Source organism: Dermacentor silvarum, chromosome 3 (assembly GCF_013339745.2).
Source record: "Dermacentor silvarum isolate Dsil-2018 chromosome 3, BIME_Dsil_1.4, whole genome shotgun sequence".
NCBI lineage: Eukaryota > Metazoa > Arthropoda > Arachnida > Ixodida > Ixodidae > Dermacentor > Dermacentor silvarum.
The window spans coordinates 19,706,851-19,733,414 of record NC_051156.1 but is presented as its reverse complement, the minus strand read 5'-3'; the positions used below and the strand labels follow the sequence as shown (position 1 = coordinate 19,733,414).

The 26,564-nt window shown below is 47.0% G+C and overlaps 1 protein-coding gene across 1 annotated transcript in view; it reads left to right on the top strand.

Annotated features, from left to right (window-relative positions):
* Positions 1-26,564, top strand: part of LOC119445364 (ephexin-1) — a 127,791-nt gene that overhangs the window by 3,665 nt on the left and 97,562 nt on the right. The window contains exons 4-5 of the mRNA XM_037709671.2: positions 1,105-1,204; positions 4,885-4,983. Coding sequence (XP_037565599.1) covers positions 1,105-1,204; positions 4,885-4,983 — 199 coding nt within the window. The remainder of the gene's footprint in view (positions 1-1,104; positions 1,205-4,884; positions 4,984-26,564) is intronic.

The window sequence follows — 26,564 nt, the reverse complement described above, 5'->3', positions numbered from 1 at the left end:
CTTCTCCCTCTGTGGGCACAGCCTTGTCACTCACTACAGTGGCACTGGAAATGTCATGTTGCATTGGTATTTAACGCTCATTAGTATGCCTTGCATGTTTATGAACTACCGCGTGCGAAAAGATTTTCAAGACTCTATTTATGCCAAACATCACACATGTATTTTATACAAATGTGTGATGTATTTATGCAATTTTGTATATTTATGTAATTTCTCGTTAAAAGGGCACACAAAATGCTAGAAGCAGTGATAACAACAACATTGTCAAACACGTAGGATTGTTGCAATCATGCCACCCCGGACTCTTGTTATGAAGTGTACCGACCTGGGTTTTGCCAAAGGCAACAGATACCAACGCTAGCACACAATGCTCAAACTAATCAATTAGAACAACGTTTTCGTTGTGTTCAAAGCAGCCATAAGACTTCTGCTGCCCCCCCAGCAAGTTTGTCACGTGTGTGGCCCAATGATGCCCCAAGCTTTGTGAAAGTACAGCAGAGGGAAGTTCTGTGGAAGTCCACCGGGTGAAAAAAGTTTCATAAAGGGAAAATTGTCTACTCGAAAGTAGTGCGTAGTGGCAGTGGGTACCTAGGAAAGAAAGCTTTTACAGTTGAAAAGAGGTTTGTGGTAATACCACCATTCGTCTGGAACAATTGTTTTTACAGTCAAGTTAATCAGGAGGATGGGGCAAGGGTCAATTAATCAAGCGTCATCTAGAGTGTCTTGTTTTTTTGATTGCTTAAAGATATTTTCATGATGGTGATTTCACGATGCTCTTTCGAGTACCTTCCTGGATTGCTTTCTTGTATGATGAAAATTTTTGTGCTCAGCTAATGTCAAGAATCGAATCCAAACTGCCAATTTGCTTGAGCCACTTAACATGAATGATGGAAAAGTTAATCAACATAGCTTGGTTAATTACATTAATAACTTCACAAATTACTTCTTATCTAGAGGCTGCCAATTCAGACACTCGCATGGCGACAATAATGTTATCATGATTTATATTTAGTGCAGCAAAAGTGCAGCCGGTATAGCTGTGCTACACTCAGGTGGGCAGCTGTGCTGCTTTGTGTACAATGCTGGATTTGAACTGTCCTGCAGGAGTCGGCTGGCAAGCCGTTGGCCGACAGCAGCCGGCGGAGGCCCCTGGCCACTTTCTACGTGCAGCTCTCTGTGGACAGTGCTACGGCCTCCAGCACAGGTGGCTTTCTCAGTCCTTGCAGCATGCATCTGTTTGCACGAAACCCCAAAAAATGGGAGGTCCCAATGTCCAGCTGTTGACTGGACATGGTGCGTTTTGCGTGGTATGTTGAGCAGACAGGGTGGCACCCTATTTAGGGGGTGACCTCGAAGGAAAGTGTGGGGTGCCAGTTTGGGTGTTTGGTGGTAGGCTCGAGTAAGGATGGGCGAATTAGTAGAGGCGGCCCATTGCCTTCTCTCAGATTTGCGAGAACAGTCTGCTAGAAGCTCACTGTCATTGCTGGAGTCTCTCTTCATGACATGAACGAGGAGAAGGCAAACAGAGGGGCTCCATTTTTGTATAATCATGACCATGTAAAGTCAGCAGGCAATGAAGCGAAGGAAAGCATGGGGTAATTAGCTGTGGTTGCAACAAGTTATCTTTTCGTCTACTTTCATTTCCCCTTTTCTTCATTATTTTCTACATTTCAGTCTCAACCACAGCTAATTACCTCTATACTTTCCTTGGCTTCATTGGCTGCTGGCTTTATATGGTCTTAATGCTATGAATTTTTTTCTTTTTTTTTAATTGTGTGGTGGCATCTAGTTTGGTAAAACCTGCAATTCAAAGATACTTCGCATCACATCTTAGAATTAAGCATCTTGAAATGCATGACAGAATTGTTTGTAGCATGGTTATAGGCATGCTGCCATGGTTCAGAGCAGTCCCTGAAAACTATTGAACATCAAAATGAAATTTCTAAGGCACTAAATATCTGAAATTTGATTCAGTACTTAAATGTCCTCACTAAGCATAGCAATTTTGTTGGAACATTTGCCCTTGAGGTTAGTTCAAACCACAAGTGAAGCCATTCAAATCCATTTAATACTAGCTTCATAGCACTTGGTGGTGAAGGAAGTTATTAGAGAGATTTGCTCACAGAGCCCTTCACAGTAGGAAAAAAGAAAGCTCATGCTGATGACAGTGCTTTGTTTTCAACTTGTCAACCATATTTATGCTATAACCCTTGAATCTGTTTTGTCATGGTGTTGAATAACTTTAAGAACCACTGAATCTTCAGCCCAAACACTACCTACTGCAAACCTTGGCTGAAATCTCTCTTGCATTACATGAAATGCACACTAGACTGTTGAATACTGTTTTTAAATGACACATATATGGCTGATATCTACTTGAAGCTGTCCAGAATTGCACATTCTGTTTCATAGCCACCAAATATGACTGCTGACTATATTATAATATGAAGTCATCCCTCGACATTCATCCATAGGAGTATGGTTAATTTCTTTTTTTTTTTTTGGGGGGGGGGGGGGGTCGCAAGTTTGCGAGTGTGCAGACGATTGCGTGTCTCACATCTTAGGTGCAGTACTAAAACCGCAGAAAAAAAAAGGAATTATCGGGCATTGCCTCTGACATTATTAGCCTTAGTGAGGTTAGAAGAACTAGTGAGGCTTCGAATTAAGCATCTTGAAATGCATGAAAGAATTGGTTGTAGCATGGTTATAGGCATGCTGCCAATAGGTTCAGAGCAGTCCCTGAAAACTATTGAGCCCCTGAGGCTGTTACCCCCCCACAGGCGTCCAGCCCCACCAGTTCGACGTGTACCTTCAGTGTCACATTGTCATTAGAATTCAGGAGGTGGCTTGAGGTCGAATTTTCCTGATTAACAAAAACAGTCTATCATTGTCTTGTATTTATTCATTCACTCTTAAATTCAAGGAGGGCCAACTGCGTGCTCAATGGCTTTGCAGCTCTAGGTGGGAAAAAAATGTAATTTTCGCCTTTAAGGGGTTCCCATGCAGTTTGACCCCTTTTCTTTTCTTGCGCCTTTTAGTACTGCACCTAAGATGTGAGACACAGAATCGTCTGCACACTCGCAAACTTGCGCAAAAACTTGCCCCCCCCCCAAAAAAAAAAGAAATTCAACCCCCCTGGCAGAGATCCTGGGTGGGCTACGGCACTGTATTGTACTATTCGTATCCAGCTGCATTGTATTTTCGTATTACTAACATTGCATGACTATGTTTCTGGTTTTATCTTATGTATGCTCCCCGGGGCCTTTCATCATCATCATCAGCCTATCTTTATGTTCACTGCAGGACGAAGGCCTCTTGCTGTGATTTCCAATTACGCCCGTCTTGCGCTAGCTGATTCCAACTTCCACCTGCAAATTTTCTAATTTCATCACCCCACCTAGTTTTCTGCCATCCTTGACTGCGCTTCCCTTCTCTTGGCACCCATTCTGTAACTCTAATGGTGCACCGGTTATCTACCCTACGCATTACATGACCTGCCCAGCTTTTCTATTAATGTCAACTAGAATATCCGCTATGCCCGTTCGCTCTCTGATCCACACCACTCTCTTCCTGTCTCCTAATGTTAGACCTAACAGGCCATAGTATATTGCCCGCTATGTCCTTACGGACTAGAAGTCTTACCCCAAATTCTCTCTTATCTGGAAGACCTCTATAGCAGAGGACGTGGCCGTTAGTCAGCACTGTATAAGCCTCACTAGTTCTTCTAACCTCACTAAGGCTAATAATGTCCCAGGCAATGCCTGATAATTTTTTTTTCTGCGATTTTATGTGCCAAAACCAGTTCTGATTATGCCCGATAATTCCTCAAACAGCCCTGCTAAGCTAGCCTCACTCGAGAGGGTGAGCATGTTGAATGTTACCAGGAGCGTGTTGAATGTTACCAGGTTCAGTTTCCAGTGGCGGCCTTACCAGACCCAGAGATTCTTAGCACCCTCTGCCGCGTTGCAGGTCTGACCGCCACCTTGGTCAGGTGCTCTGCAGCGGCTGGGGACTTAGGGCCATGGGTTAATTGTCGGAGTCATGAGGGAGGCAGTGGCCGAATAGTGCACCAGGGAGGCCAATTCCTGTTCTGGTGAAGGCGTGCCTTTGTTGAAGTTTAGTGGTCCTTCCTAATTTGGTTGCACCTGGACTTGTATAGCCCCACTGGCTCTCGGCAATTTCTTTTTTTTTGCTGGTGTCAGGCGCCACTCCAAGCCTGAAAATGTAGTGGACTGGAGGAGGATTCGAGCCATCGACCTTCAGATTAGAAGCCCAGTGTTCAACTGTGCTCCACGCCACAGGGGCAAGCATGCTATTATTACTGGAATGTGCCAGTAGCTTTCTCTTAGTGAACTTACTTGCATTAAATTCCCTGCCATCAGTTGTGCTAAATCACCACGAGAAGCCTGCCTGTGGCCCTAGAAGCTTGACCATTGTACCAAGTTGTGCTACTGCTTGCTGTCCACTCGAATTGGTGCATGGCTGCGACGAGTGAGACGTTTTGTCACACTTTCAGCACCACCTGAGAGCAATGCAGGTGTGCTGTGCCTGCCATTTATCCCGCCATGCTTCGAGGAATAGTTTTGTTACAAATGGCACCAAGAGGAAAGGTGTTCGGCATGCCTTGGCCAAGCGCCGCATTCACAAACAATGTGGGCACAACGAAAGCTGCACAAACAGGCCTTTGGAAAAGGCGTTCACTTTATGTGTGGGTGGGCACAGTAAACACTGTGTGCAAATACTTGCCAAACATTGTCTAGATTTAGCGACAAGCATAGTCGAAACTGCCATAATTTATTTATGCACTGGGAATTATGTAATCGAATTAATCGAGTGTAAAGTTTGAGCACTTAGTTGGACTTGTTTTGTGTCGGTCGCACGCAGGGTCACGGCCACAGCGACGTCGCCGCTTGCGTCGCACGTCGGCTGTGCCCAGGCGACCCCAGTCACCACCACCTCTGCCACCAACGGCAACAGCTGCAGGTGCGTGCAGCAGTTCCTGTTCACATTGCAGCCTGCTTGCCTTTCATATGGGCATGCCCTCCGGGCGGCTTGCAGCATCCCTAAATATGGCATCTGCTGAGCATGTTTCTGTGGTACCCAATGCTCCTAGTGTTGAAAAATTGTTCTTCCTGTGGTCGCTCGTCTTTTGTTGCTGCGCTGTCGACATACAGTTCAGGAAGAGAATGTCTCAATTAATTTATGCATTCAAAACATTTTATCAACTGAGACATTACTGAAAATGTCTTATGACAACACTCTTTACCCGCACCATCAAGTGACTGCTTTACAAAGAGTAAGATGTTAATTCAGCGGTCAGGTGGAAAAAAAGAAAAAGTAAACCCTGTAGCCTCTCTACACTTCCACTTAGGAGACTGCCGGAGACAGAAATGGAAATGTAATCTTTTCAGTGGGATTCGTTTTGTCAAAATTTGTGGAAAGGTGTGTCTGCTTGTAATTGGGGAAAAAAAAATTGCGCATCACAGAAACCATGCAAATCACCATGGATATCATTTGGCAAGTTGCATACTGCTTATAGTGGTGACACAGTGCACCAAACAATGAACTTGCAAAGACAGGACATCAACTCTCAAATCTTTATAACTTGAAAGCAGCAAAAATACCTTGTCCATCTCTAGCCAAATCCTATGCATCATTTTCATGCAGTCGTTATCATTAGGACTGCTGCCGGATGACTGGAAAGTTGGCAAAATAGTTCCCATGTTCAAAAGTGGTAACAAGAATTTGTCGGAAAATTACCACCCTATCTCACTAACTTGCATCTGTTGCAAATTGCTCGAACATATAATTGCATCTAATATTTTTAACCACCTCGAGTCTAACAACTTCTTCTTTGTTAATCAGCATGGGTTCAGAAAATCATTTTCGTGAGACACCCAGCTATTTGAATTCACATCCGACCTGCATTTTGACATGGATAATAACCTTCAAACTGATTGTATCTTTCTCGATTACTTATTTGATCGCAATGCTCATTCTAGGCTCATTTCAAAATTATCTTCTCTTGGACTTGACTCATTAACACTATCTTGGCTTCTAAATTTTTTGACATTACGTAGGCAGGTAACAGTAGTAAATTCTTCTTCTCTTTCTGATATGCCTTCTGGTGTACCACAGGGTTTTCGGTCCTCTGCTTTTTCTAATTTACATTAATGACTTACCCTCTAACATTTCCTCTTGCATGCGACTTTTTGCCGACAATTGCATTATATATAGAGCTATTAAAGTCCTGATGACCACATCTGCCTTCAAAACAATCTTAGTCTTTTCTATTCCTGGTGTTGCAATTGGCTAATGACCCTCAATTTGTCAAAGTGCAAAGTAGTATCATTTTCTCGTAAACAGTCAAATTCTAATTTTTCGTACACAATAAACAACTCTCCAGTGCCTCGGGCACAGTCATATAAGTAATTGGGCTTAAATCTCACATGTAATCTTTCATGGAAAGCACATGTTATGAGCATATGCGCAAACGCATCCCAAACATTAGGTTATTTACGTCGCAACCTAAGTCACTCACTCGCTGGCACACACAAAATTGCTTATGTAACCTTTGTTCGTGCGCAGCTTGAATTCGCCTCGCCAATCTGGCCACCTCATCAAGATTACCTCATTTCAATGTTAGAAGCAATAGAAAACAGAGCCGCCAGATTCATCTCATCCAACTACGACCGGCACTCCAGTGTCACTCAAATTAAAGTAGTCTGTTCCCTTCAAGCATTATGTACCCGTAGAAAAATAGCTCTGTTATGTCTGATACACAAATACATTCACGGTACAACACAACACAAATTGCCCCTTCTAACCCCACTACGTACTTCTAGGCGTCTTCATAATCACCTCAGCCTCACACGAATATTTGGTAGAACTAAAGCTTTCAATTCCTCAGCATTACCACAAGCCATAGCACTCTGGAATGATCTTCCTGATAGCCTTGTTTCCATCACTAACCGTGAAACATTCCGCGAGAATTTGCACTCACACGTCTTGTAAAAGTGGTGTTGGGTATTCTATAGAATTTTTGTAGTCACTATAATAACGTTCCCTTGTTCCTGTTAATGCTTTATGTAATCATGTTATTTTGTTGTACTTCCTCCCCCATCACTCAATGTTCCGATTGGAACCTGTGGTGTATTTATAAATTTAAAAAAATTACTTTATGCACACTTAACAAAGAAAGGTACCCGCATTTGGCACAAAATTAAGACAACAAAACATACTGCAACCAGGGGTTGGACTCCTACGCCAATTGTGCCATTTTGATACAAATGCAAATTCCTGCGCCAGACGGTGCCAAACACAGAAAATTGACCGAAATTGTGCCATGCTGCACCAGAACAGCCACTCCCGGCTGTTGTCGTTGCTGTCGGAATGGCCTGGGTCTACAAGAACACAATTGAGTGGGCCGAGCGGCGCAGCGCTCCCTAGCTGAGGCACAAAACTACAAAAAGTATTAAAGCAGTCAAAAGATGAAGTACAGAGAAGAGATGTGGCACACACAATGACTGGACTAACAACTGTGCTTTATTGAAAAACCCCGTCTCCCAGGAAAACCAGGCGAGCATGCGCCAGCTCAGGAAACCGCTCAGGAAACACTCACATACAAACTAACGTTGATTGTGATAGGCCACGTTGCTAGCGCCAGTGCAATAGGAAACTTAGTTCCTTCTGCATCAGTGACATAGAGGTAGTACTGATGCATGCTGATATGGTAAGCTTCGAGAATTTCATGCTCCGTCTTGCCCTTGCCTCTACCAAGGATTTTAACATTCGAAAAAAGCAGGACGCAGCCGCAATCCTGACAATGGCGAGGCAAATTTGCTCCATCAGAGGTGTTCCAAGAATTGTAGTGCTCTCGCAGCCTCTCATTACCGTAAAAACCCGCATATAATACAAGGTTTTTTTCTAAATTTTACCATGTAAAATTTCTGCCTCGTATTATATGCGGATCCCAAAATTTTCTGCGTAAAATTTGCAGTTTCGGGTTCGTTTTTGCTCACTGCTATCATCATCAAGACTCGTAGCGTAGTATGCGTCATCTTGCGGTGGCGTCGGTAGGCTTCCAACGGGCGCCGTTTTGACCATGCTAAGAATCGGCATGTTCGCTAGTCTATGTCGCACGATGTCAGGACCGTGAAAGTAGTACCCAGCTGCCTTTAAAAGGAAAGTTATTTTAGCTGCCGAGGCCATCGGAAATTGCGCCGCAGGGAGGCACTTCGGCGTCACCGAAGGCAGCGTTCACGGCTCGGATGACACCCCAGTTGCAAAGTTGCAATGGCGGCAGATAAGCGCATTTGGCCTTGGCAACGCCGTCGCTTCGGTGGCAGTGGCTCCCCTCGCCATCCCTGTCAACTCCCTCGTAGCTCCTCTCACCTTTGACTGGCTCCGCGCGCGCCCGCCGCCGCTCCCGTCGGCGCGGCACCAACTTAGCCCTTTCCCTGAAGTTTCGTTTTCTGCCGTTGTCGGGAAGTTGGCCGAGACGTCGGCTCCTACAAGCGTGTTCCGGCGCGACAGTGAAACGGTGACCTTGCTATTTGAGACTGAAATTGTCGCCGCGCGTTTTTTTTTTTTTTTCGTTTTCTTTTTCTCCGCGTGGCGTTGAGGGGTCTATCCTAAGCTTTTGCTCTATGGCGGTGTCGGAGCAATGCCGGTCGGAGGCGCCGCCGTGTGATTTGGAGCGCTGCTGAGGGCATTGTTGGTGCGCCGTATGTTCGAATTAACCGTCGCAAATGCTTTCGCGTTCGAATTACCGGCGTTTTCGCCCATAGTAATACACATAACTTTGACGGGACCACAGCGTTAATTCGAATTAAGCACGTTCAAATTAACGAGATTAGATTGTCAATGCTTTCTGTGGGTTTTCCTCGCTCGCATTATATGCGGGTGAAAACTTTTTTTTTCGTTATTGCTATCCCCAAATAACACCTCGGTCCGTATTGCGGGTCCATATTATACGCGGGTTTTTACGGTAATACACCGGCCTGTTTGACCAATGTAAACTTTTTCGCAATTCAGCGGAAGCTCGTACACCACATGTGTCGTGCAAGGAATGTAACGGTTGTCCTGACACACGGGGGTGCCATGCGCAACACGTGAGCAAAGGCCTGAAAGTTTGCATGGAGCCCCGCCCTGCCTCGTAGCAACTTTCTTGACGTTGTGAGAAACATAGGGCATCACTTCAAGTCTTTTCCGTTCAGCTGCTGTTGGGTCAGCCCTTTTTTCTTCTCTTGCGTCTGTTGCAGCAACGTTTCTGCCACTGTGTTCAAAAGCGCTTTGGGAAACCAGCGGCAACCAAACGCTTGAACTGGTTGTCAAAACTTGATTTTGAACCAGCACACATGGCCATCGTCAAGAAAAGTTAGTTCAATTACTAAAAATCTTCGAGTGGTTAGTGGGCAGTTCATGTGTAAAGCAATGTGCACTCGAGCAAGCTTTAAAGACCGTTGTTAAAACCTGGTCTACTACGACAGGCAAGGAGTCATTAGGTGAAAGATTTAAAATAATCAAGAAATTGTCAACTGAAAACTTGGCGCACACACGTTTATCAAGAACGGAGCCTTGAAGTATGTTGTCCAACTTCACTAAAAATATCTGGCATAGGACTGGTGCAACTGCTAGCCCCTATACAAATTCCTTTCTTCTGTATGAACAGGGAGTCCTTGAAAACTACTACGGTGGCCGGTGTATTAATGAGAGGCTGCGAGAGCATTACAATTCTTGGAACACCTCTGATGGAGCAAATTTGCCTCGCCATTGTCAGGAATGCGGCTGCGTCCCACTTTTTTCGAATGTTAAAATCCTTGGTAGAGGCAAGGGCAAGACGGAGCATGAAATTCTCGAAGCTTACCATATCAGCATACATCAATACCACCTCTATGTCACTGATGCAGAAGGAACTAAGTTTCCTATCGCACTGGCGCTAGCAAGGCGGCCTATCACAATCAACGTTAGTTTGTATGTGGGTGTTGGTTTCTCGAGCTGCGCATGCTCGCCTTGTTTTCTGGGGATACGGGTTTTTCAATAAAGCACAGTTGTTAGTCCAGTCGTTGTGTGTACCACATCTCTTCTCTGTACTTCATCTTTCGACTGGTTTAATACTCAAGATTATGTACCAACTGACCCAGATCGCAACTCTACTACAAAAAGTAGGTTGAGGGCATGCTGCAGCGGGTGCAGTGGTGGGCTTCTCTGTACCCAGGGCTGGTATAACATAAAACTATTCAATCAATCTGTTCTTTTTCTCCGTATGGGTGAGGCCTGAGCTAGTTTGACCTATCACAAAGAGCGGATTTGGAATAAAAGTTGCAGTTTCGCCCGAAAGGCGAAGCATCTGTTGCAATAGCAGATTAGTAGACAGCTATACAAAATAAGGATAGTTTTATCGGCAGTATAAACTTGTAAACAAGCATTCGCTTACTAACTAAATTAACAAGCACGGTGTCACACGCACAAGCAAACGTGAACACATCTCACCCAATGACCACGGAAACTCGCTGTCAAAACACTGGAGTGAGGAAGCACAGCAGCAGCGAGCGAATTGACCTTCGTGCTGCCTCTCGCTTCAATGCGAACTAAGCGGCGAAAACACAGCGCACACGAAGCTATCAGCACTTGCACTCTGTCCCCATCGCAGGCCACTTTCAAGGTAGGGGCTGCGCCTTACCCAGCAGCCACCGGAGTAGAACCCCCCTTTCTGCCTGGTGCGCGACGGAAAACGGCGCGCTTTTTGCCCACTTTCCTTTCTTGTGCGCACGAGATCGAGCCGCCATCGTTGGCTCACGCACGCTTTCACTCGCACATACAGCATACGGCATGCCTGCGACTATGTTATTGCCCCTGGACTTCATACGGGATGTCACAGTGACGCCGACGGCAGAAATACGCCTGGAGTGTCCGTATAAATTGCTATCACAATAAATGCAGATTGGAATAGTTTTACGTTATACCAACCCAGGGTTGTTTGCGGCTCTCTGGATCTGCGGTGACATTTGGTGACCCATAAATTGTTACAGTGTCGATTGGACCTCCTAATTTGAGAGCATTTTCTACTCTCATGAGCGGTGGTGTCGTAATATATAGTTCCATTGTAGTGCTACCAATGTTTTCGGCTTTACAGGAAAGCATGTGCCGTGCCACCGCTCGCATGTGCCGTGCCATTCTTCCATATTCCAGTACGCTTTAGCTACAAAGCGTGCTTCTAGCTTAGCGTTCGTTCATTCTGTGTTTCATCCTGCTTTCGAAGTGCGCTGCCGAATTCATTATTCCACCAAAATTTAGACTGGCCTGCTCCAAAGCGCTCCAAAATGCAATTTTGTCTGCTCCAACCTGCTCCAAAACACTATTTTAGTTGCTCCAAAAATTGCTCCAAAATAACTTTGGGCAGTTCCACCCTGTGCAACGCAAGAAGCACAGCTTTTTCTTTTCTCTTTTTTTAAAGTTTGGATTTAATTTTTTCCTGACGTTTGGCCATAGTCTCCTATATATGTCATGCCTGCCCACCGGCGCCGAGAACGCAGGGAAGTGGTCGTCACACCTAGTTACGTCGCTCACTACCAGTTGGCGGTGCTACCGCAGAATAGAAATACAGGACGCTCTACTGCGGCGTGCGGTGTAGCATAACCATATTGACACGTATAGATGTTTATCTTTCACCGGTGGCCGCTTTCCACCGGCTAACAAATGTTAAACGTTATCGCTCGGCGCAGGACGCGCCTGTATGGGAAGTTTCTAGAACGTTATCGATGCTTCTTTCCATTGCCTGTTTTCACCGACGCTTATGTTATCTGATTGCATGACTGACGCGAATTCTCTAGAACTTTCTGGAAGACACGCGGGCATCAGGGATTAATCTAGAACCTTCGATGACTCAGGTATAAAAGCCGACGCGTTTCGCCGCTGATCAGATTTTCGACGATCGCCGACTGTGTTCGCCGCTATCCTTGTGCTTTGAGTGTACCTTGCTTTTGTGGGCACAGGTTCGCCCAATAAACAACCAGTTTCGTCGTACGGAGTTTTACGACTGTTTTCTTCAGCGTCACTACTACGTGACAATATATATTATTTATTTATTATTTATTTATTTATTTATTTATTTATTTATTATTACCCTCAGGGCCAGAGGCATTAAAGAGGGGAGTGGGTTACAGCAAATGAACATAAAAAAACAATAATGAAAAAGCAGTTAGAACGTTCAAGTACAAAGGCTTCTGATTATACAGTTTTAGCTAGGATTAAATCGTCGTAAGAAATTGGTAGCAAAGTACGATAGTAAAATGGTAAATACGAAATGCACTTAGGTTACAAACATATAGTAGGAAAAATGCTTCGATTATACAATGTTAGCTAAAGCCGCTCGAAACCTTTGGTTATCGTGAATGGATACGATTTCAGCGGGAAGGTGGTTCCATTCCGTGGATGACCGAAGGAAAAATGATTGCAAAAAAGTTTTAGTGTGACATGATTCGAGGCCAACCTTAAAACGATGGTCGATTCGAGGCGATATGTATTGTGGCTGAAAAATGAAATCATTGCGCAGTGTTGAATGATGGTATAGCTTGTGAAAAAGAACTAGGCGTGCGATTTTGCGACGAGAAGAAAGTAGACTAAGCGAAAGGTTAGTTTTCATGGCAGATACACTTGCAGTTCTATTGTAATTACGTTTCATCTTACGTAATTACAATATCATGCTATTTTTTTAAATCGGTGCTGATTCTATCATTTTATGACATTTGCAGGCGTTTAACACGAACACAGACGCGTATAAGCCGCTGCGAATTGCCTCTGCCACAGAAAAAATACAAAGAACAATGAAAGGAAAATCACAGCTCTTATCTGTACTACTATGAAGCTTCATTTTCCTTCTGCTTATTATTACATATGTATTTGTAGCTCCAACCGATGCCGTAATGCGGAGCGCTATTGTCAGCGCTCACAGCCGGCGCCTTGGTGCCTGCTGAAAAAGAGAAGAAAATAAAGAAGCACAGCTGGTGCTCGCGGCGCAAGCTTGGCACGCGCATTGTCGTTCTAGAAGCTAACCACACTGGTCGTCGCAGCCGCCGCTCGGCTCGCCGCCTTCACCTTTTTGAATACGGCCGCCGTCACGTCCTCCTACATATTGTATGTCAGTGTGGGAAAAAAACATCGGCTCTAATAACTGCACAACAAACACTTTTATTTCCATCATTTGGATTCAAAGGTTGTGGAACTTTAGTGACAGAGGCTTCTGTGAAAAAATTTTTGCAATGTCGTTCTTGTCCGTTATCTTTGGGGCAAAATTAGTGAATAGAGGCGGGTTGAACTTTGTCACCATGATCTCAAACAGCTTCTCGGGATGCTCAGACACTGAACGCTTGAATAGTTCACGCTCTCGCAGCACTTGAGCAGCATTCACGACAGTCTCCCTCAGTGGCTGCTTAAAATTTCTTCGCTTAGCGAGCACTACTTCAGCATACTTGTGCAAAGAGTTCAGCATAACTACGAGTTCGTCTGACGGATACAACAGACTGCCTCTGTCTTGAAGCCTAATCAGAGAATCTGACGGTGCCAAGGGCTTGGGCTTTGTCAACAAACTAAGGCATTCTTTGCAAGACACCTGCTCATTAACAGCTCTCGACAGGTATCCGCCAACCATTGCTAGTGCTGCACATTCTGGCAAACGAAGCATTGCTTTGTGCCTGGTAATGTGGTTGACCAGCGCTGCTATCCCCTCTTTGGGAAATTCTTCGGATGGTTCTGGCGGAGTACTTATGCTCAGTTGCCAGCGTAGCGACGAGCATGTGCTGTCTTCTGTGTCCACCATATTGCTGCTTTTTGATGTTGACGCAATGCCTGTCTTCAGAGACTTTTCTATTCCACAAAAAACTCCTTGTGCGTCTGTCTGGTCGTTGCTTCCAGCTGACCTCCTCAACCACCCAAAAAAAGATTCAATGGCGTCAGGCGAGAGCGTTCTAGTCAGAACAAATTGAAAGTGCATCTCTCTCAGCAAGTATCTGATGCATTTCTTGTTTGAGCGAGTGGTGATAAGCAAGGCTTCGTACGTTTCTTTGGTCAGAAAATGTTTTACCGTGGACTGCCACTTCAACTCTTCCAAATATTGTACAAACTTTGTTTCCAGCCAGTGCAGATGCTCGTCATTTTCGTTGTCGAACTGCTTGAAGTCTGGGTTAATTTTGTGGACGGTGCTGTGAACGATTACTTATGTCCACCATCTGTGCATGGTTTCCATCAAGACTGCTGTTTCTCTGACAGCCCCAAAACTTGCATCACAGGTGTGGCCCGCCTGTTCTTCCAATAACTTCAGCGCTGCCGTGACAGGAGGCGAGAGCAGTGGAACCGCTCTTTTGACATTCATTTTTTCAATATTGCTCGGGAAGGCATGCTTCCTCGTGAGAAATCGAACAGGCTTAATGATGCTGTCTTGTTGCATCTTGCATAGCTCCTTGACGTACTCGGATGTTATGACGCTATCTTTGCCAAGGTCACGTGCCAAAGATTGTGATCTCACGTTTTTGATCAAATGACATTGATCAAAAGCCAAAAATAACTTGCAATCTGAGCTTTCAGGATGTGGTATACAGTGGACCATGTTTGCATTTGAAACGCTACGACATTAATCTTATGATTATCATTGACGATGCAAACCACAAGAAAGCCAACGGATTCAGTTTCCTTTAGGACGCGGCGCATAACTGTGTGAAGTTCTCCGCCAGTACAGTTCTTTGTGAAGAAGTACGCCATGGGAATTCTAAATCGAACTGAAAGTCTGTTCAGTACGAAGCACAGCAACGTATTCGCTAGCACAGGGTCAATTGTGCTTTACAGTGGAAGGACGTCTCCATAATCAACTTCTCCGATAAAAGCGTCTTTTTGCTTGAGGTACAGCAGCCACTGCTTTATGCTCATTTCGTCAACTATCAGAGAGCACATGCGAGCTTGTGGAAAATTGTAATTGGCGAGTTCCGCGGACAGTCTTTCCTTTACCAGGTGAGTAATGCCAAATTCTCCACCTGAAGATCCGAGGTAAGGCTGCAGTGTACTTCTACTAGGCAGATGCAATATTCCTTCGCTCCTCATATGTTCGTACGCTCGTGTTGATATGTTGCGCATTACAACAGCATGACGTATAGTCAGTTCTGACCAAGTCTGCTTCACTTTGCAGTAATGTTTCACTTGTTCTAAGAGTACTGAAGCACCAAGGTCGTTTTTGTCAGCCTTTTTTTTTGAGACTTCTAGAAATGCAATGACGTTACAATCTTCCTTCAGCTTCTGGCGTTCTTCTTTGTACTTATCCACAGACTTTTTTAGTCTCTGTATCTGCGATTTGCGGTCACGTTCTCCACTTCTGATGTTTAATGACTGAGACTGAGGTTCGGTAGGGCACTTGTGCTTGCACTGCTCACATTAATTTTGCATGTTGTGACAGTCATATACGAGCCGCTTTCGGAAGGAGATTCCGCTTCACCTGTTTTCTTACTTCGCTCTTCGTCATTATTTGAAAGCGCATTTTTGGAACTCAGTTCTTCTGACACCTGCTCAAAATTTGCGCGTTTTCGTACAGGAACACAATCCAAAACACCACCTTCGCGTTTTTCAATGCTGCGTTACTCCTACTGGGTTTGCTACGGGGTTGCAAGTACGCTGGGTACTTGTTGAAAACACTGGGAACCACTCCTTTCTTCAGTTTTCTTATCTTGCATCCTTTAAAGTCAGACGCAACGAAGTGACGACTGCAGACTGTGAAGTAGCAGGAGGTGAAATTCTGAGTCCAATTGCCCCTAGATATAACTTTGAGCCACTTCTCTCAAAGTTCTTCAGCGCTTGGAATTTCATGAGATGAGATGCCCGGGACCTTTCTCTTACTGTACGAGGTACATCCAGGTACACAACGATACGCCATACCACTGGGTATCAACTCGCAAAGCGCCCCATCAAATCACTTAAAGTAGCATAACCCACTCGGGACCACAATGTCTTCTTTTTGGCCAGAAGGCTCTCATTCGCGTTGGTGCTAGGCGTCCTCAATGCGGCACGGATAGTGTCACCGCAGCCACAGTCCTTCAATACCCTGCCGCAGCCCACCGCGTCAATCGAAGGCAGAATACAAGTTTTTTCCCAGCCCTGGACTGCTGCAGAAAGGTGGTGATCTCTCAGCAAACCAGCAAACTGTCGGCAAGCGAGGCAAATGAGTATGGTCTCGATTTGACACTAATGGAGACGCGCACGTGCCTTTAACTATGCACGGCGGCCAGCGAACTATTCTTGGGTAGCAGCGCCCCTGGCGGGCCACCTGCGAGGTGGTCAGGCAAGGAGGTTGAACGGTGCTCCCAGAGTGATTGCGTGGGCACAGAATAGGAGGCTACGGTGTGGCCCATACAGAAATGGTGGGTGGCCAATACACATGATTTTTCGGACCTGCTCGATTATTTGGACTTCCCAACGGCACCACCGCCTAATCTATATAATGGCAACTGTAGTGCTTTGCTCAATTTCTTGTACATAATTCACGCACTGGAGATCGCAAAAAATGATGTGCGTGAACCAAGTTGCTACCATTTAGGTTATGGCCTGTGCCCTTGCTTTCATTGGTTAAGACCGTGTATCATTTTGGGCAACAAAATGGACAAAAGAGGGAACACGTATAACACACAAAGCGCAAACTATCAACAGTTTCTTGCGAGAAGAACGTGACCTTTTTTATACCTTGCCAGAGGCAGTACAGCGCATGACACCAAGGGGGTGTCATGCGCTGTCATGAGGCGTGTCATCTCATTGTTCGACTTTTCAATGATCATGCACTCCTTGAACCTTGGTCTACAGCCGCATTCATCACAATGAAGTGCCGGTCACCCTCTCGTCTTGTTATTTACGTTGTTTGCATGCTCGCAGAGCCAGTCGTTGATGCAATGGCCCGTTTGTCCGACATAAAACGAATGCGGCTGTAGACCAAAGTTCAAAGAGTGCATGATCATTGAAAAGTCGAACAATGAAATGACACGCCTCATTATTGAGGCCCACTGCATCACAACTTAAAAGACAAGTGTATTAGCATGGCCTCTATCACCTTATCAGCTAAGGAAATATTTGAATAGCACGTCACGCACATGTTGACTTTTTGTGTCGGTGTGGTTCCGCCCTTGGTGTCATGCGCTGTACTGCCTGTGGCAAGGTTTAAAAAAGGTCATGTTCTTCTTGCAATAAACTGTTGATAGTTTGCGCTTCGTGTGTGTTATACGTGTTCCCTCTTTTGTCCATGTTGTTTCCGCGCAATGATACACGGTCTTAATGGAAAACTAACAAGCCCAAGTGGAAACCCCACTGCTTTCATTCGTAAAGTGTCTTTTGGCTTTCCGAGTGCCATGCAGCAAATAGGTCTGTGTCAGCTTGCATCAAATGAAAGAAACTACAGTGCAGAAATGGACCAGTTACAGGCGCTGACACAAACGATGCAACCTAGCCTTAACTTCAGTTGCCAACACCCGATGAAGCAGCACAGGGGTCTAGACAGTGTGGCAGTGCGGGGCTGTGTGACCCTGACCAAAATTTGCTGGGGAGCCGTGGACAAAATGCTACCAATATTTTTGTACAGGTGGCTCATTCGTGGTCGTGCCTGATATATATCATGTCTATGGTATGGTTGTACCTTCAGCTCTGCATGGGCAACCAGCTGGCAACCGTGAATGGGCCTTCAGAATAGTGTTTGCCTGAGCTCGTTGGTTGCACATAGCGCAAATTGTTCCCAGCAGAATGTGCTGACAAAGACAGAAAAGAACACATGCTGGAGCAGGTGTTGTCGTCTCTTTCTGTCCATGTCAGTGCGCACTGCTGGAAACCATTTGTGCTATGAATGGGCCTGCTTCGTATGTGCGCTTATTGGACAGAAGCGACAGCTCCAAGCTGAATTCACAAAATGCAGCATGAACTGCCGTTGTCAAGGTTGCATGCAACATCTCTACATTGCAGAGGTGCGCAATGCACGTTCATCTATGCTAATTCAAATGCGAGATGTCTCTGCAGCATCGGCTGCGATAAGTTTAAGGGGGTATTATTTCACCGAAACAAAGTGCTTTGCAAAAGTCTGCACACAAACTTGCTGTTTACATAAAAAATGAGCAAAATTCATTTTTCTCTAGCAACATTTTTTTAAAGCGAAGCTCTATATGTCTAGGCAAAATCGTATATGGCTAGACGAAATTGCCTGTGTACAGAAAACTATCATTATCAGCATTGGTTCGAGCGTGGTTGTCTTCTTCTGCAGCTTCGTGCCTTGGGTTGCGCTCGGGCTCGTGTTTGGCACGCGCTCGTGCCACCGCTCCTGCGTTCGTCATCGTCGTCTTCTTCCACAGCTGGCTGCGTTGCCGCTCATCATTCCAGTGTAGAATTTCACTTCTCTTCTGTCATCGTAATGGGGAGGCCGCGTTTACTGGGGTATGAGCCATTGCTTAAGGAAGAATGAGCCATTCATTGTCTTATGTAACGGACAGATTTAATTTTGAAGCAATTTAATTTCGAAGAATCGCAAGCGGCAATGGTGGGCGAATGCTGCTAACCACGCTGCCAAGCAAACTCGAGACATCGAACGCAAGCGACAACGGCGGACTGCGGGCATACCGTCAGTGACGTCGTTCTCTCCATCGCAGCCGAACGTGTGCGTAATCTAACAATTGAGAAATACTTCAATGAATGCTCGGGATTAACCCAGGGATAAACACTGGGGCCGCATGTTTCAGTTTCGCTCATTAACCATCTTCATGGAGTGGAAGAGCCGACGAATTTTTTATTGTTATTATTATTATTATTATTGACTGCGTGATTCTTCGGACATTTTTTGTGGCCCCATCAGTGTCCAAGAAATCAGACCAGTCAGTGACTGTAAATGTGCAACTGTGACTGTAAATGTGTTATTGCATGGATAAACAGGCGTGCATGCCACCTTGTGTAATAACCTTGGAATGCTTTCATATACAGTGGAACCTCGATGATACGATCACGGCTAATACGAATTTCCGGATGATACGAACTTTGCAACGTGCTAGAGAACGGTTGTTACGAATCGATTTTCGACCCACGTCGGTTGATACGAATAAACGCCGCCTCACCGACGGCCGCGAAAGAGAACAGCGCGCATTCAAGCGCTTTCTCCCATTCTCTTTTAGTGCGGAGGCGTGGACGCGGCACCGGACAGCGCGGAGGCCGCGACTGGGCGCGAACAGTTTGAAGCGGTGGCGCTTTTGTTGCTTTTGTGCTTTTCCTTTTGTGCAGCGAGCGAGCAAAAACTGAGCGGCGTAAGCACAGCGCATACAAAGGTCAGAGCCGTGTGGAGATTGCTTTCAAGATACGGTGCGCGCGACAACACCAACAGCCGGCATAGGCGCGAACGCATTTGTTGGCAGAGTTGAAGCCGCCCCCCCCTCCCTCCCTCCCTCCCTCCCTCCCGCGCTGCCTTCCCGCTTTGCTCCTTTCGCGTGGGAGATTGCGTTGCCAGTTACCCTTGCGCCCGGTTGCAAGATACACATTTGGTGCCACACCACAGTGTCGCCACCCCCATGGCCTCTTGCGCGACGGAAGTGTCGTTTGATCTCCGCTGTGTGTTCGCTCTCCGTGAAGGTGCGCGTCCTCCGCGCGCTTTCACTCGTACATACGGCGCGTGGCGACGATTTTATCGCCCTTGGACTTATGCTCCACGTTGTCGGGATATGGGGGGATGTCCACTGCTCTCTGCCTCGACACACCGAACCCCGCGGTTGGCGCATGTCTGCGCATCAACCGCGGTCCGGTACAAGCTCAAGGAAACAATAGACGACAACCACGTGTACACTCGGAAAGCATTTATTACGACTGCAACTAACACTTCGAGCAGGCCAGCTAGCTATAGTTGACATCGCTGAGGGTTCCCTCGAAGAGAATAATACACTAGGTAAAGAAGGGCTTCCGACTTGCCAACTGGGAAATACGGGGGGGCCGCGGCGTTTGCCGCGGCAAGAACGCGGCTGACTAACCACGTGCGGGAATACGGGAGCGACGGCGGAGACTTCCGCCGTCGCTGCTTGCTGGAGACCAAAAGAGACCCGGGCGATATCAGCGGGATCTCACGTGACCCACCCGGTGGCGCTGATAGCGCTTGCGATTCCCGCGCGCCGCCCGCGGAAGGAAAGTTTCCCCTCTCCCAACTCTCCCTGTCACGCATGCGCTTGACGCGACGTTTGCTGCCCGTGCGGCGGTTATGGGACCCGAGGATTCCCACATCCCTCCACCCTTAAATATTGCCCTACGGCGGAGAAATCGCTGAAACGACGGCATTGACAAAGTATCCGGGCAGATGCGATGATAAACTCTGGCAGGAAATGTCCGAATCCACGTTGATAGGCGGCACAGTCCTGTGCTGTCATGCGGCCGTCACAGTGGCAGCCGTCACAGTGGTTGACGATGACGGGGGCTGAAGATGGCTTGCCCGCAAGATGCGCGCCGCAATGTCCACCCGGGAACAGTGGGTCAGGACTTTCTCGAAGCGGCGACGCATCCTCGCACCGTACGCACCCGACGCAACCTCGCATCGACGCATCCTCATGGGAGTGTATGATGGTGGGCCTCCCTCATTGTGGCTGCCATGTGCTGCTGCATCGGGCCGCGAACAGGGAGGGGCCGAGACAGCAGGCAGGGACGTGGACCATGGCAGCAATAGCAAGTCGAGGCGGCTTCACTCGTTCTGCAAAGTCGCTCAAATGCACTCCACAAACACTTAGAATTAAGGCAGTAGAGGCCGCCGCAGCGTCGGCCGTCTGCCACAATGCTGAACCACCCATCTACCGCATAGCCTTATGCGGCAACGAGAAAAAACAAACAATCCAGTTTGTTTGAATGAAGTTATTCACTTCGACCGAATTTTCCTGGCCGATACAGCGCGAAAGTGGGCGATGCTCGTATCAACAAAGCGCTCTCTGGTCCCCCGAGATTTCGGTTATTCAGCCCGCAAAATATTGAGTTCATCTGAACAAAATAAGCTTTCTATTTCGAACGAGGTTTCTCCGCTCGGGCGAGTATAGTAGAACTAGCGAATCCGGTTGCACCCGCTAAATGTCACGGCATGGTCGTCTTCGAACATGCGACCGGCAGCTCCGCAGAGCCTTAGGCCTAATCGCGTCCATGACGGATACCAATCCCACAAAAGACCCATAAAGGGTTCCAATGAGCTGCCGCGAGGAGATGCAGGCCTAGGTAAGTGGACCCCGCTCAGCGGCTCAACACGCAGCTTCCGAGCAGACTCCTAGGACTGCGCCCCGCTGACGTCCTAGCCAGTGTTTCCGGCACCCAGCTCCCAGAGCCAAAGATACAGAAAGGAGGCTATTTACATATGTACAGGGAAAATCGACCACCGCGTCGGCTGCTGCACTCACTCGCTTCGGGCGTACTCTTAGGAGAAAACTCGATGCAAATCTCAGCGTCTACACGAGTTCGGTGACACTAGTGCAGCGTTAACCTGCACTCAAGGAAGAACATGCCCAATCTAGCTAGCAATCACGCCTTCGGTTGAGGCCTAACGCTGGTCCGGACAAAGCCTTCAGGCTTCCGCGCATCCGAACCGATCGTCGTCCCGTTTTCCAAGAGCTTGCCCCACGTTGGGAACGCCAAAATGTCGGGATATGCGGGGATGCCAACGACCCTCTGCCTCGACACACCGAGCCCCGCGGTTGGCGCATGCCTGGGCATCAACCGCGGTCCGGTACAAGCTCGAGGAAACAATAGACGACAACCACGTGTACACTCGGAAAGCATTTATTACGACTGCAACTAACACTTCGAGCAGGCCAGCTAGCTATAATTGACATCGCTGAGGGTTCCCTCGAAGAGAATAATACACTAGGTAAAGAAGGGCTTCCGACTTACCAACTGGGGAATACGGGGGGGCCGCGGCGTTTGCTGCGGCAAGAACGCGGTTGACTAACCACGTGCAGGAATACGGGAGCGACAGCGGAGACTGCCGCCGTCACCGCTTGCTGGAGACCAAAAGAGACCCGGGCGATATCAGTGGGATCTCACGTGACCCACCCGGTGGCGCTGATAGCGCTTGCGATTCCCGCGCGCCGCCCGCGGAAGGAAAGTTTCCCCTCTTCCAACTCTCCCTGTCACGCATGCGCTTGACGCGACGTTCGCTGCCCGTGCAGCGGTTATGGGACCCGAGGATTCCCACAACGTCTCATATGCTCCTCCTCTGCATCGCCCTCGTTGATCTCCTATCCCATCGGTGGGCGCACCTCGTTGAGAAGCGTGCTCTCTGCAGCCTTTGTCGGCGAGATTTTTCCGCGGAAGCCGCATTATAATCGGTATTTCGTCTCACGCGGCTGCACTGTAAGCGGTATGCGTATACACGGAGTTCTATGGGAGGGTAAACGGGAGTCGGAAAAGGCCGCATTGTGGCCAGTTCTGCACTATAGACGGTTACGTTCTATACTGTAAATGCTTTTTACGTATGTGTGCCTGAGTGAGTTCACCACTGACTCTTTAATTTAGCTAGTTTTAATTGTTTTTCGATGATACGAATTTCGGCTAATACGAATATTTTTCGTGACCCCGTGATATTCGTATCATCGAGATTCCACTGTAGCCGCCTCATTCAATGTCGCTGGCATGCAACCGTAGAGCTGGAGCCGCTGTATTCTGACTTTATTGAATTGCGTACTTCAAAGGTCAAGCATTCTTTTGTCGTCGTAGTGCGCTTAAGGCTGCATGATGAAAAAATTATGGGGATTTTGACGAAAGATAGGAACAGAATCAATAGGGCCTGCATGTGTTTCACCTGGTCCAAGAGTGAAGAAAGCTTATTACACAAACATACCTACAAAGTGCGTATTAACATACTCGACACAGTGCGCAGGTGTACGTTAAGGATAAACACAATGGGAAATGAATTTCATGACATCATTGACGCTTATTTGATGAGCTTCCCTCTAACATAAGCTCCAAACAAATTGAGTACAAGCCTGACATGCTTAGGAAAGATAGGCATAACCATTGTATGTACAAATAATTTTCAAAGCAGGCGCTAGTTGGTTCATTTTGAAAGACTTTACAGCAACAAATCTCGATTGCGGAGTGCTGGAGCAGATATGCAATAATGCAAGCAAGATTTGTGGAAACATTGGCCTGGTAAAGCTTCAAAAAAAAATGTCAAACAGCAGGAAGGTCACTCTGTGACCATTCTTCTCTGTCAAGACGCATAAAGAAGACAAACCTTTTAGGGTCATAGTAGGAGACAAAGAAACATGGCAAAACCAACTAACAAGGTACTCAAAAGCTCATCTTTCAGTGCTTCCAGTTGACGACCCATTAGGTATTGATAGTTCGCAGAAGGTAATAGAATTATTCGAGAAAAGTTCGCCTGTAGCATGCTTCTCAGTTGACGTCAAAGACATGTTTTATAATTTTCTGCAATGTGCAGCAATAAAGTGGCAGCATTGATGTCTATGGCAGCATGAAAGTTCATCAGCCAATTGGAGTACAAGATTTTCTGGACTTGCTATGAAAGTTGTTATGTGCGGAATATGAAGGAACCGCCATGTATGTGCAAAGAGTTGGAATAATTATCGGGTCCTGATCGCTTTTCTGCTTTGCAACTTGTTCATGGCAAAAGGGGAGTATGTATTCAAACATAATATGGAAGACATGGGTGCTGTTGGATGTTTTAGAAATGTTGATGATTTTCTGCCATTTTTTTTTCCTTACAGGACAAGGTAGAGCATTTCAGAGCATTGTAGATTCTGTTTTGGACACGTTCCATGAAGTAGTCAAAGGACTTTTACATTTGAGCTACCAAAAAGTATGTTTCTACGAAATTTCTTGACAGAAATTTACATGTATGCCCACCATACATGCTGGGTGTATATGACAAAAGGTGAAAAAGGGCTGAGGAGTTATTGCATGGCAGTGGCCACTCAACACTTGTTGCACAGTTCTGTTTATCTCGATGTATTAAGAAATCCTATGACCATGTGATGTTAAAAAGGTTGTATGTGCAGGTGGCAGTGTTAAAAGCAAGTGGGTTTTTTCATCGCTAGAAAGATACTTCATGACGTTTGGGTGAAAAGCTAACAAAGTCAGACCCCAGAAGAAGGAAACAAAGGCTGGTCAATTATCCAGTACAGTGTAGACTGCTTATAACGTAAGTCGCCGGAGTCACGAATATCCGCACTATAAGCGATACCGCACTATAACCAAAGCAACAATTTTCAAGGCCCGCACATATGCAGGACATGTGTACCAAGCCGTCACGCATATGCGACAGTCAAGGAATGCGGCTAGAACGTTTGCATTCAATTTACAGTTGAATCTCGTTAATTCGAACCGAATCACGCGGCAGCGCCTCCGACCGGCATTGCGCCAGCCCCGCCATAGAGCAAAAGCTTAGGAGAGACCCCTCAATAATGTCGTGTGGCAAAAAAAGAAAAAATAAAGAAAAAAAAATGCGGCGGAAATTTCAGCCTCTCTCAAATTGCAAGGTCGCCGATTCTGCATTGCGCCGGAACATGCGTCTACGTGCCGACGTCTCAGCCACGCTACCGTAGCCACGCGTAGAAAATGCCAGTGAACCCTTCTTTCTCCTTTATGCTGCCTCTACTTTCTAGTCAAGTGTTGACCTTGCACGCTGCGGCTACGGCGCAGAGGGAAGCAGCGGCGCTGTCCCAGGCCGGCCAACGCCCGCTTCCCACGGCAGAAAACGAAACTTCGGTGAGCTGCCGCCAGGCCGGCTGTAGCGGCGGTGCCTGCACGGCGGGCGCGCACGGTGACAGTCGAAAGTGAGGGAGGTACAAGGGAGGGCGAGGGGAGCCACCGAAGCGGCGGAGTTGCCGATCCAAAATCCGCTTCCCTGCCACCCTCCTCCCTCACATTCCACGGTCTCTGCGTGCGCCCTTCCCCGTGCCGTGCCGGCGCCGCCCGCTCCCTGAAGTTTCGTTTACTGCCGTTATCGTGAAGCGAGCTAGGCCGGCCTTGGCAGTTTCGTGGCCCTTGCTCGTTATGCGCGCCGTGATATTTCACGACTCGCACTCAAGATTCTGGTGTCAGCCTCACTGGCTGTTCATTCGCACCACGTGCCCTTCTCCTCCTCTTCGTTTCTCTTTCTTCCTCGAGCACTTCTTGAGGCACCCGTTTGAGGGGAGCGTTCGCCGTCTCCGCTGACTTCTCCCAGGCAGCCGCACTGTAACCGGTATTTTGTTTCCCGCAACTGCACTATAAGCGATACGTGTATACATAGAGTGCTATGGGAAAATTTACGGGAGTCTGAAAAGACCGCACTATATCCGGTCCTGCACTATAAGCGGTTACGTTATAAGTGGTCTATACTGTATATTCACACCATGGCGCATAGGCTCAAAAAGGTAGCTAGCAGACATGACGTACCCATCGCATTCTACACACTGCAAAAACTGGTAAGCTTATGTAACAAGATCAACGGCAAAATGTGAAAGATGCACAGCTGAACATGCTCAGAAGTTTGTTTGGTGTCAAGTTGAAGTCGTATGCAGTCGAACCAGTTTATAATGAACTTGGTAGTTCCGTGGAAAGTGGAGTGTGGTGGTCAGTGGCAATACAAAAAGACTAGCCATATAGGTAGGGACGGAATTTCATGACTGCCCAGACAAGAGCCAGATACTCTCGCTCGGTAAAAGAGTGCGCTCTAAAGATGACAAAAGGCGGCTGGCGTACCCAATAACACAGTAATGACCATGCTTAACTTGCGCCAAAACAACACCAATTCTGTGACCACTTGCACCTGTGTAGGGGCTGAAGCATCAAAGTGGCCGAGGGTAGGTGGGGTGGTGAATAAAGTCGTGAGATGAGCGAAGGCCCATCAAAAAAGGCCTACCTTTTTGAAAAGGTCTGTGAGAGGCCGTGCTATGGTTGCAAAATCTTTAACAAAGTGGCGGACGTAAGAGCAAAGGCCTACGAGTGAGTGAGTAAAAGCTTTATTGAAAATAAATAAAAGAAGGCACGATATTTGGGGCCCCTATTCCAGGGTGGCATGAGCGGCTCGCTGGGCTTGATCCAGAAGAGCCAATTGGCTCTCCCGGCCCTCACCGCAAGCCATGCCTCCCAGTGCCTATTCCTCATGAGTGGATGTTTGAGTACTATTGGGCTGTCTATGTGCGGAGGCCTCTCCCATGGGATGTGTTTTAGTGTGGATCACGGGCACTCATTGAACCTTGTGGGGTGTATTCTGTGTAGGTTGTGCAGTTGGGGCATGTATTTGTCTGAATGCGACGGTAGTCCCTCTCCTGTTGGCTATTTAAATTTGAGTGGGGATGTCCAGAACTTCTCCGCTTCTGCCTTTGATGTAAAAAGATGTCACGAGAATTCGGTGGAAGGTCGTTGCTGGGCCCTGCCGTTACTTGGACATTGAATCCTCGAGCAATACGGTCTGCTCTCGCGTTCCCTGCCAATCCCTCGTGTGCCGGACACCAAGCTGCGGACATCTTTTGCTGAGTGCAACCAAGGAAAGTCTTTGGCAGCGCAAATTTTTCCCTGGTCAGGTCGGATTCTGGAAGCATCAAAGA